Source organism: Erpetoichthys calabaricus, chromosome 14 (genome assembly GCF_900747795.2).
Source record: "Erpetoichthys calabaricus chromosome 14, fErpCal1.3, whole genome shotgun sequence".
Classification (NCBI taxonomy): domain Eukaryota; kingdom Metazoa; phylum Chordata; class Cladistia; order Polypteriformes; family Polypteridae; genus Erpetoichthys; species Erpetoichthys calabaricus.
The window spans coordinates 31,892,468-31,905,336 of NC_041407.2; the positions used below are offsets into that span (position 1 = coordinate 31,892,468).

The 12,869-nt window shown below is 36.7% G+C and overlaps 1 protein-coding gene across 3 annotated transcripts in view; it reads right to left on the reverse strand.

The window, feature by feature from the left end:
- unc13d (unc-13 homolog D (C. elegans)) overlaps positions 1-12,869 on the reverse strand; it is a 407,222-nt gene that overhangs the window by 321,401 nt on the left and 72,952 nt on the right. For 2 of the 3 annotated variants that reach the window (XM_051936229.1, XM_051936228.1), the window contains exon 4: positions 4,728-4,794. The exons of the other annotated variant lie outside the window; for it this stretch is intronic. In XM_051936229.1, the coding sequence (XP_051792189.1) occupies positions 4,728-4,794 (67 nt within the window). The remainder of the gene's footprint in view (positions 1-4,727; positions 4,795-12,869) is intronic. 3 annotated transcript variants of the gene reach the window in all.

The following is a 12,869-nucleotide window of genomic DNA, read 5'->3' on the forward strand; positions in this document are numbered from 1 at the left end:
GGTAATTGGACAATTGACTCAAAGGCTATTTCATGGGCAGTTGTGGGCAAGTTCATCGTTATGTCATTATCAATTAAGCAGATAAAAGGCCTGAAGTTGATTTGAGGTGTGGTGCTTGCATGTGGAAGATTTTGCTGTGAACAGACAACATGCAGTCAAAGGAGCTCTCCATGCAGGTGAAAAAAGCCATCCTTAAGCTGCGAAAACAGAAAAAACCCATCCGAGAAATTGCTGCAATATTACGAGTGGCAAAATCTACAGTTTGGTACATCCTGAGAAAGAAAGCAAGCACTGGTGAACTCAGCAATGCAAAAAGATCTGGACGTCCACGGAAGACAACAGTGGTGGATGATCGCAGAATCATTTCCATGGTGAAAAGAAACCCCTTCACAACAGCCAACCAAGTGAACAACACTCTCCAGGGGGTAGGCGTATCGATATCCAAGTCTACCATAAAGAGAAGACTGCATGAAAGTAAATACAGAGGGTGCACTACAAGGTGCAAGCCACTCATAAGCCTCAAGAATAGAAAGGCTAGAATGGACTTTGCTAAAGAACATCTAAAAAAGCCAGCACAGTTCTGGAAAAACATTCTTTGGACAGATGAAACCAAGATCAACCTCTACCAGAATGATGGCAAGAAAAAGGTATGGAGAAGGCGTGGAACAGCTCATTATCCAAAGCATACCACATTATCTGTAAAACACAGTGGAGACAGTGTGATGGCTTGGGCGTGCATGGCTGCCAGTGGCACTGGGACACTAGTGTTTATTGATGATGTGACACAGGACAGAGGCGGCCGAATGAATTCTGAGGTGATCAGAGACATACTGTCTGCTCAAATCCAGCTAAATGCAGTCAAATTGATTGGGCGGCGTTTCATGATACAGATAGACAATGACCCAAAACATACAGCCAAAGCAACCCAGGAGTTTATTAAAGCAAAGAAGTGGAAAATTCTTGAATGGCCAAGTCAGTCACCTCATCTTAACCCAATTGAGCATGCATTTCACTTGTTGAAGACTAAACTTCGGACAGAAAGGCCCACAAACAAACAGCAACTGAAAGCCACTGCAGTAAAGGCCTGGTAGAGAATCTAGTGATGTCCATGAGTTTAAGACTTCAGGCTGTCATTGCCAGCAAAGGGTTTTCAACCAGGTATTAGAAATGAACATTTTATTTCTAGTTATTTAATTTGTCCAATTACTTTTGAGCCCCTGAAATGAAGGGATTGTGTTAAAAAAATGCTTTAGTTGCCTCACATTTTTATGCAATCGTTTTGTTCACCCCACTGATTAAAGCTGAAAGTCTGCACTTCAACTGCATCTGAGTTGTTTCATTTCAAATTCATTGTCGTAATGTACAGAACCAAAATTAGAAAAAAGTTGTCTCTGTCCAAATATTTATGGACCTAACTGTAGATGGTCTACCCTTCATCTCACTTTAGCTGGAAGAATTAACATTTTTAAGATGATATCCTTCCTAAGCTTTTTTATTTCAAAACATTCCAATACATCAATATATCATTTTTTAAGAAATTAGATTCAACCATAACCTCATTTATTTGGAATTCAAAACATCCACGTATCAAAAGGGCAACCCTACAAAGACCTAAGGCGGAAGGTGGCATGGCTCTACCTAACTTTCAATTTTATTACTGGGCAGCAAATATACAAGCTATAAAAACTTGAATATGGACACAAATAGATGAACATACATAGGCTTGGTCTGCAACAGAAATAAAATCCTACAGTACTTCTTTATATTTCTTACTTTGTACCCTAATAAGTACAAGTTATCGCCAATAAACTAACAACACAATTGTGCTTCACTCACTCAGAATATGGTGCCAATGTAGGAAGTATTTTAAGATAGAGAAGGTTTTATCTGTGGCACCTCTGCATGAGAACTACCTTTATCCACCCTCTTAAACATACGCTTTTTTTAACATCTGGAAAAAATTTGGAATTATATCACTTAGAGATGTGTACATAGACAACATCTTTGCATCCTACGAACAATTACACTCTAACTTTAACTTTCCAGGAACACATTTCTTTCACTATCTTCAAATTAGAAACTTTGTTAATCAAAACCTGCCCAATTTTCCTTACCTCCCACCTACCTCTATGCCAGAAATAATATTGATGAGTTTTGAAGACTCAACAGCATCTCCGTAATATATAAAACCATCTTACAGTCCCTCCCTTTCAAAGATCCAAGAGTACAGTGGGAAAAGGATCTTTCACTTAACAACTCAGAAAAGGAGTGGAAGGTAGCAATGCACAGAATTCACTCAAGCTCCATATGCGCAAAGTATACAATTATTCAACTCAAAATTATATATCGGGTACATCTGTCTCTTTTAAAATTGTCCATAATGTTACCAGGGCAAGATCCAACTTGTGAATGTTGCAATTAAGTTCCGGCCTCACTGGGGCACATGTTCTTGGCCTGCACCAAATTAACATCATTCTGGACCAAAATCTTTAAATGCCTTTCAGACAGCCTTGGTGTCACAATCCCTCCTAATCCACTAACAGTAGCATTTGGTGGTCTTCCAGATGGGCTCAAAGTGGAGAAGGACAAACAAACTCTAATGGCGTTTACTACACTATTGGCACATAGACTTAACTTGGTCAACTGGAAGAATCCTAATTCTCCTATTCTACATCAGTGGATAACTGCTTTTATATATTATTTGAAATTGGAAAAAATCAAATTCTCACTTAGAGGATCTGTACAAAACATTTTCAAAACCTGGCAGGAGCTAATCAATAACATTTTAGAATAAGCATTTAAACTGGGGAAGCAGATTTTCTCCCCTCTTTTTTTACTCTATTTATTTTTAATTATTTATTAATTTATCTATTTACTTATTTTTACTAGCTTAATGTTTTACTCTGCTGGCCTAGCTCTCTTTCTCATGGGTGGAGGTTGTTTTGAACCAGGTCTTGTAAAACTTAACTTATTTGTATGTAGTGTTATTTGTTATTAAAATTAATAAAATCAAAAAATAAAATACTAATGATGTCTTAAGAAACACATGCAACAAGATTGTGTAACCTCAGTGCCAGAATGATTTGTTTTCATTTTTTATTTTTTATTTACCAAAATGCACATTTCTATAAAGGAAACAGAAAGAAGAAACTAAAAGAAACAATAAACATGAAAAGGGTTCTATTTTCTGTCTTAGAAACCGCCAATGTTAGTTGTTTCTTCATTGCTCATCAGTACTGATGTACTGGCATCTAGGTCCGTAGTGAGTCACTTGAAAATTTTAAGATGTTTTTGAAAAATATTTAATGATTATGCCCGTTAAATCAGGAGCTAATTGTTTCAATGTGTGCACTCTGAAGCATTGATTTATTCATTTCAAAAGTCAATGGCATGCTTAAACTGAATGCAAAGTTTCCCATTTTACCAGAGACACACTTTCCTAAGTCTGCTACATTGTCCAAAGTAGTTAACATTAGGTTTATCTATAAAGTCATATTTAATTATACATCAAGATCAATATGCAATATTGAAAAAATGCACGTCTGAAATTACTCATTCATTCAGTTTATTTTGCTATAATGCTCTTCATTGACTGCACATGCAGAGTGCTTTGGCAAGTCCTCAGGTAAAATGCAAATACAAACTTTACAAATTACATAATGAGTATACATAAAGACACAGATTTCTTTAAATAGGCAGGAAAACAAACTAGTTTAAAATCAATTAACATGAATGGAGCACATTAATACTATATCAGTCCATTAATGAATTGTTGTAAATTAAAACATTAGTGAAATCAAATAACTTCTATTTTATATAGAGGAGCACACTGCCACAATTACTTGTTTTGTTTATTTAACATTTGCAATGCTGGCAGGTTAAATTAAATGCTAAAGTTGATACAGTCAGTCTGCAGCTGACATCAAATCAGTCTCATTTTAATTTCAAGTCCAAAGCTTTAGGAACCACTCTAAACAAATAATGTCCAAAAGTTTTTCAGTTTTACATAAGCATGCTTAGCTTAAATATGCTGCATTAAATAAAAAAAATAAGTGTGAAATAGATTAGAATTACTCCATAAATGTATAACAGTTTATTAAGTACCCCAAAATAAAAACAATATTCAGTGTCATTTACAAATAGACTAACACTATTAATGCTCATTATCAGATTCTAATTAGATGCTTAATTGTTCATGTAAAAAAAAAGCTTCCTAAATCTTTCAGTTGCCTTAGTATTGATGTTTTCCATTCAATGGACATACTGTACATAAAATTGATTACTTCTAAACTCTGACTTGTTTAATTCAGTGGACTTATAACAAACCAATTGGTTGTCAATATTACTCAGTACTCTGCCACTGAAAACAGATTCAGATTATTTTGGAAAGTCAGGGCTTACTGTTACTGTTGTAAGTCATTTTGGGCAACAAAAATAGCACAGTATCTCTGCAGTATTTATCAATATAAACTAAAATTAAGTATGACTTTTTATGTTGACTATGCAAAGAATGAGGAAGAATATAAAAAGTAGTGAACTAAAATATAGACATTTTGTCTTTGAAACAGAAACGGCAATTCTCTACTTCAGACAACTCATAACTTCTGTATTTATGTTGCACCTCTACCTCCACCTGTCTGAATATGTGGTAATAATATTAATATAAATAGTTAAGGAATATTTCTAATCTATATTTTGACTTATGGAATGGGCTTATTATTACTTACCACTCACATCTTTCCCCAGAATCTCTTTGGCTTCCTTCACTGTAACCTTCAGGCAGGAGATGGGAGGCTACATTAAAAGAAAATTTGCATATTCATACATATATTAAAACATTAGAACAATTTTGGCATGAACAGGCCATTCAGCTCAACAAGCGTGCTAATTCTATTCACCTAGATTCTCCAAAACAATATCAAATAGATCTGAGATATGATGGTACCTACTCTACTACACTACTGTGTAATTTATTCAATATGTCTTTGGTTCTTTGTGTAAAGAAAAAAAATGTAATATTTGTTTGAAATATAGCCCTTACGAAGTTTTCAACTGTGTCCCTGTGCTCTTTGTGAAGCAAGGATTTATAAGGGGCCGTTCAAGAACAAAAGATTGGTTTGTATATAGTATATATACATGTTTTATATATATATATATATATATATATATATATATATATATATATATATATATATATATATATATATATAATAGTTCAGATACATTGGCTTGGATACATCCATTCAGATATACACATTGGTTGAGATACATTGGTTTACATATATATATATATTGGTTTGAATACATCTGTTCAGATATATACATTGGTTGAGATAAATACAGTATATATATATATATTATATATATAGATAGATATACATATATATAGATATATATATAGTATATATATATATATTATACAGTAATCCCTCGCTATATTGCGCTTCGCCTTTCGCGGCTTCACTCTATTGCGGATTTTATATGTAAGCATATTTAAATATATATCGCAAATTTTTTGCTGGTTCGCGGATTTCTGCGGGCAATGAGTCTTTTAATTTCTGGTACATGCTTCCTCAGTTGGTTTGCCCAGTTGATTTCATACAAGGGACGCTATTGGCAGATGGCTGAGAAGCTACCCAACCAGAGCGCGTATTACATATTAAATAAAACTCCTCAAATATATTGTAAGCACGGGGGCTGTTCGCACCCCTAGAGGATATGGCTGCTCCTCAATAAATGCTGAAAGATTACCTTCACATTGCTCTCTTTCTTGCTGGGCTTGCATATGGCTGATTTGTCAAGCGATATGCTTCCTGCACTGTGCTTCGCATACTTAAAAGATCAAACAGCACGTATTGATTTTTGATTGTTTGCTTTCTCGCTCTGACATTCTCTGAGGGGGTGTGAGCAGGGGGGCTGTTCGCACACCTAGATGATACTGACGCTCGTCTAAAAATGCTTTCACGTTGCTCCCTTCTGTGCAGCTGCTTCGTGAAGCGACATGCTGCACGGTGCTTCACATACTTAAAAGCTCGAAGGGCACGTATTGATTTTTGATTGTTTGTTTTTATCTCTCTCTCTTTCTCTGCTCCTGACGGAGGGGGTGTGAGCTGCTGCCTTCAACTGCCTTGTGCCGCGGTGCTTCGCATACTTAAAAGCCAAACAGCACTATTGATTTTTGACTGCTTGCTTTGTTCTCTCTCTCTCTCTCTCTCTCTCTCTCTCTGACGCGCACTCCTTTGAAGAGGAAGATATGTTTGCATTCTTTTAATTGTGAGAGGGAACTGTCATCTCTGTCTTGTCATGGAGCACGTTTAAACTTTTGAAAAAGAGACAAATGTTTGTTTGCAGTGTTTGAATAACGTCCCTGTCTCTCTACAACCTCCTGTGTTTCTGTGCAAATCTGTGAGCCAAGCATGACAATATAAAAATAGCCATATAAACATATGGTTTCTACTTCGCGGATTTTCACCTTTCGCGGGGGGTTCTGGAACGCAACCCCCGCAATCGAGGAGGGATTACTGTATATATATATATATATATATATATATATATATATATAATATATATGGAAGAGAAGGTCTGTAATACGGTTTCCATATTAGCAGTTGGATCCACAAAGGGAGAAAAAATGAATCACGTATCATAAAGTAGTTTTTATTCCTGAGCTTTCAGCCCCTACCAGGAGCCCTCATCAGAGGATAATGCTTAGACATACAAGAATCAAAGGCAATAAATAGCAAAATTAGGTGGGGGGGGTTGGGGGTTGCTGGGTCGGGGTGGGGGGTATTGGTCGTAACGTTTTATTTATTGTGAATATGTTCTACTTAAGTTTGCATATGCTGGGTTTATGTCCAAATGTCTAGTTACAACCATTACCCCCCCCCCCAACCCAGAAAACCCCCAACTGCCCTACAATATACGGGGTGGAACCCCAAACCTTTCTCTTTCTCCTTGATTTATTGTTACAATACATTGGTTTGTAAAAAACCCTTCTAGTATGTATACTTTGGCTGAGATAAATTGGTTTGCATATATACTGTACATTGGTTTGAATGCATCCATTCAGATATATAAATTAGTTGAGATACATAGGTTGAATCATATATATTGGTTGATATACATTGGTTTATATATTATATTGTAAATATCACAGGGGTTGGACGGGCATCCCGATCAGAAAATGGGATGGTTCCTTACCCAGACAGGAGGCTCCAAGCAGGCAGATGGGCATCCCGATCAGGAGAGAAGAAGGAGCCAGACCCAGAAGTAATGGCTGTAATGGATGGATGGACAACCCACTGGAAAATGTCACTGAGGACTCTTTTTTCCCCCAGAATGCTAGAGGCCCTGAATATTGGTGGCCAGTACAGACCCAACAGAGCATGCTGTGACCTGTAGTCTGACAACACAGCCCTGCTGGAGTCAATGGGTGCCACAAGACGGTGCTGCAGGGAGATTTGTCCCCTAATAAATGGTACTTCCATTGGGCAATGGCTCTGGCACCAGAAGTACTCCTGGGTCCTTAATAAAAGACACCACACTCCCTTATCCAGAAGAGTTGGAGCTGAGAGGACATGAAACAACACTTGACTGGAGAGAGAGAAAAAAATAAAAAACTGTGTTTGTGCTTTTGCAACTTTTGGAGGTATTGTGTGGAATAAACCTTCCATTATTTGAACCCAGGACACGTTATGTGTTCGTGTTTTGTGTGTTTGTACCCGGCCAGGTGATGGAAGGGCCAGGGGAGAGGACATATTCACGGCAATACCTACCCTGGAACACGAGAGGGCAAATCCCCTGGACTGCATCGGGGCCAAGGGTTTGGAGGGTAGAAGCTCAACCCTGCTGGGGCCCATGGCCACCGCCAGGAGACGTCTGGATAGTTCTGGAGTCCTGGACTGCAGCACCTCTGCCACACCCAGAATTGCTGCTGGAAGAGGTTCAGACAGCACCTGGAGCACTTCCAGGTGCACTATAAAAGAGGCCGCCTCACTCCATTTGAGGACCCAGAGTTGGGAGGTGGAGGACAAAGGTTGCTGGTAGAGTAGTGGAGGTGGCAAAGAAACAGAGAAGTAAGAAAAGAGAGAGATAGAAAGAGAGAGGGAAGGGACTGAGCAGTATTGTTGGGCTTTATGACTCTGTACTGTGGGGAGCGGAAAACAGAGCTGCTCCAGGAAGAAATAAAGTGTGTGGTGTTTTTGCACTTGTGTCTCTGTGCCTGTCTGTGTCCAGGTTTGGGGAACTGTATGTCCCCGTATCTTTCACAATATATACCGGTTCAGATACATCCACACAGATATATAAATATTTATATTGATTGAGATACATCTATTTGGATGTATTGGTCAGTTCAGATATATACATTGGTTTGAATAGATGGTTGGGATTTATGGGTAAGCACATTGCCACCACCTAAATTTCGAATCGCTTCATCATTGCTTCAACATTGTTGTCATTATTGTACATACTTTTTACAAGAAGCATATGTCTGTCGGTCACGTTTTATTTTGTAAACCATCTTGGCACTTGGCCTTGATTCCAAAGCAATTTCTTTTTCTTTCATTATTTAAAACACTAACACAGATAGCTGCCTCCTTGCTCCGCTCTGTCCCACCCCAGCCTGTTGCACCAGCCTCTCTTGCTCCCTCTTGTCCCTCCCTTGACAGATTCTTCTGAAAAGCCAAGTTATGAGAAAGCATTTATCACAGCTGCAGTACGTCCCATTATTTTACCTCATGAAAAGTTTGTTTATCATTGACTGAAAGCTGCACGATAATTTCTGGTAGGGCAATCTACGACAGGAAGTATAAGAGTTCTGTTTGCTGAAAGGATGGTCCTCTTTATAGAAGAAAACACTGGAGTTGTTCTGTTTTTTCTGATCAGTGATTAGGGATCAGAATGATAATTATATTCCTACTTAACAAATAATTGATGTTTAAATCTTTTTATCACGAAACTGACAAAACTACCCCCCTAGCACACACACACACACACGCACACACACGCATACACACACACACACACACACACAAACACTGAAACTCGCACGTCATCAGTGGCATACACTGCTATTTAAGCATATCTGTCAAGGGCAATCATTTTTTCTCCCCATAAAACGTTAGTTCGTTATTGATAGAAAGCAGCATGGTGATTTCTGTAATTTTTATTGCTAGCGTTTCATTTAAAGGAAGGACTAAGAGTTTCTTATTCTGAATGGATAAGCACTCGCTCATTCATACTCCAACATGCATGTACAGAATATCTAAACTGGTGTATCTGAGTTGGTTTATATATATCCGAACCAGTGTATCCATATCTAAACAAATGTATATATATCTCAACCTATCTATCCAAACACATTTTTATATAATTTGTCATGGGCCATTTCTCTTTTGATTTAACGCATGCTCCATGCAAAATGCCATCATGCCTGTCAAGAAACATGCACACTCAGCAGCTTGCCTGCTGTTTACTCACACACAGTGATGTCATGATGTCTACATTCTAAGGTTGCAGGTGTATAATGCAATATTGTTGTTTTACCAGGATGCTATTTGTCAGACAGTAAACTTTGTTAAAATAGTAACGAAAAATGCTTTGATTTAGTAAAATATCAATAATGATAATTAATTACTCGACACCCCATAACTCTGCACAAAGACATTTAAAAGACAAATCGTTAAAAATAAATGTAGTAATCCACTTTCATGCTTTAAGTGATCCCTTGCTTTTAAACATTTCCGCATGTAGTTGTTCCTTGGAATAAAGAGTAAAAAAAAAAATCCACTGCAAAGGCTTCATTGCTGAGCTGAAATTTCAAATTTTCTATATGAGTGATTAAAACCATGTAAATTAAATATTTTAAGTTCTATCATAAAATACATATATATCTCACCTGTCATGACATCCTGTTCACCCCTTTAAATTGGGGAGGGATGTCATTTTCACATCAGGTGTCATTATCCTATAAAACTCAGTTTTGCCATATATTACGTGCACAGTTGTCCATGGGAGATTAAAACTGATCAAAAACTTGTTGGAAGCAGTCTATGGCATTGCTTATCTACTGGACTCCCTTGCAAAATGAACACATTGTAGTTAAAGTTGGGCACAGTTTCTTTAATAAACCTATCAGGCAGTCTTCTATAGCAGTTTCATATCTGCTGTGCCCCTCCATCCCTACCTATTGGCGTGCATTCATTTCCACAGCTTGGCCTTTGCTATAGAAATGCATTCTCTCGGTCAGTATTCTATATCAATTTCATATTGAATGTACCCTTCCATCCCATCCACTGGAAGAATGTGTGTCACCTGACTGCTGTTTACAAAATGAACACTAGACAGCAAAACTCATTGTTCTTTTAGATGTTTTATTTTTTCATTATATAATAATATTTATTTATTTATTTAGCCATTAAGCTTGTTTATCCATCAGAAATATATGAGGCTTTGAAATATTATTTTTTGTCATAGTGAGAAGTTAATTAAAGAGTCCATAGAGTAACCCAGATATTAAACATTTTATTGAATCAGTTTTGCTATTACATATTATATTACAATGCTATTTCAGAGCTTCATAAGATACCTAGGAATGCATCTACCCTTTCAAGTCTGTAGTTAATATTGTTCAGCATAAGGACAAGTGTTGTGACAAAGAAACTCAAAGAAGCCATTAGGAGGATGAAGAACAAAAATAAAACCATTCGAGCCATCAATCAATCGTTAGGATTACCTAAATCAACTGTCTGGAATATAATTAAGAAGAAAGAACGCACTGTGGTGAAGAAAAAGCCTCAAATGTCTGTCTGAGAGATAAGAAACAGTCTCAAGGAGGAAGATGATGATGTCTCAGAGACGACTATTTGCAGAAAACTTCATGACATAAAGAGAGAAGCCACACAGCAAGATGCAAACTACTAGTTAGCTGTAGGATACCAGATTACTGTTTACGAAAAAGTACTTCTTTTTTTTGTTATCCATCACAGATATATTTCACTTGCTTAAATTGTCTATGGTGCACCTTGTGTTATGTTTAGATACTTTTCTTTTCAGCTGATTACATTACTTTTTACTTTTTATCATGCACATTTGCTTAATGTGTCTGAATAACGTCAGATTCATATCATTAAATGTTCCACACATAAGCAAATCATTTGAATAAACTATTACAGACTATGATAATATTTAAACTTACTTTGTGCTAAAAGCTTGTTTTATCTAATATCATAGTCAACAATGCTAATTTTGACTTTACAGTATTTCAAAAACTAGCTGCATATACAAATGTAAATTGTCTTATTATGAGTTAAGTATGCGTGTTGGGTCTAGCATCTCATTAAGTGTTCTTTTTTTTAAAATTAATTTTATTGTAATCATTCATACAGATCAATCAATTTTTACAAATAATAGGATTGAAGAAAAAAAAAAAAGTCAACCCCCGCCCCTGAGAGAGAGAGCATGGCCAACAGAGTAAAGCTTAAGGCTTGTAGACATACCTAGATTGATGAGTTTAATAGACCAGTAGAGATGCATTGAGAGGAAAAGAGATGCAGAGATAATTGATTCCTTGGTGCTTTAAGAGCTTATTCTAAAATTTTATTGATTACTTGCTGATTACCCAGTGGCTTCGCTCACTGAGGGCAAGGGAAAAAAATAAAATGTAGTATTTATAAAATAAGTTTGTTAATTGCCAATTTTATTTTTCAACAAATAAAGAGCATTTACAATAACATAGAAATCAATATAAACAACATTATTAACATCATTATCATATGAGAATATAAAGTAATATATAAGAAGCACATTGCATATAAATATAAATTATTAAACAGTAAAATATTTTAATAAAAGAATTTGAACAACATATAAAAAGCATATAAATTATTAAACAGTAAAACATTAACATTTAAGAAGTAAAGATACATTGAGTACTACTGCAGTGGTTTCGGGTATACTACATTTTTTGTTTGGCCATTACGTGCATAAATGTATACATTTTTTGGTGTACCCCACCCCCCCCGAGAACACGTGACATATAACTGGCCGTGGGAGAAGCATGGATTTTAAACACGCGTTGAGTTCATCTGCTGGTGTCCCTCGTGGAATAACTGGTAATGTTTGACGAAAATCTCCTGCGAGTAAAACGGCAGTACCTCCCATTATTTTGCTAGGATCTCTGAGATCTTGCATCGGTTCAAGGCTTCATAAGCTCTTTTATGTGCCATGGTGCACTCATCCCAAACTATTATCTTTGAATGTTGCAAGACTTTTGCCTTTCCAGAGCCCTTGCGTGTGTTGCAAATTGGATTTTCGTCGTGAGTGAGGTTTAATTGTAATTGCAATGCCGAATGTGCTGTACGGCCTCCATCTAATAATGTAGAAGCGATTCCCGATGACACTACAGCCAGAGCTATGTCACCATTTGCTCTCTCGGCAAGAATCAGGTTTATTAAGAATGTTTTTCCTGTTCCTCTATGGTTATATGTAATTTCCGTTTCAAACGCTCGTATGTAATTTCCATTTCAAATGCAAAAAGAATTTTATATATATAGATATCCTGCCAGGATTTTAAAAAATTCTGTACAGAACCTCTAACTGTATATTTGATTTTTTCTAATTTCAAATAGTATAAAACATCAGTTACCCACTGAGTTAAAAGAGGAGCGTTAGGATTCTTCCAGCTTAACAAAATAAGTCTGTGTGCCAAAAGTGTAGTGAATGCAATCACAGTTTGTTTGTCCTTCTCCACTTTGAACCCATCTGGAAGAACACCAAACACAGCTGTTAGTGGGTTAGGAGGAATTGTGACACCAAGGCTGTCTGAAAGGCACTTAAAAATTTTGGTCCAAAATGATGTTCATTTGGTG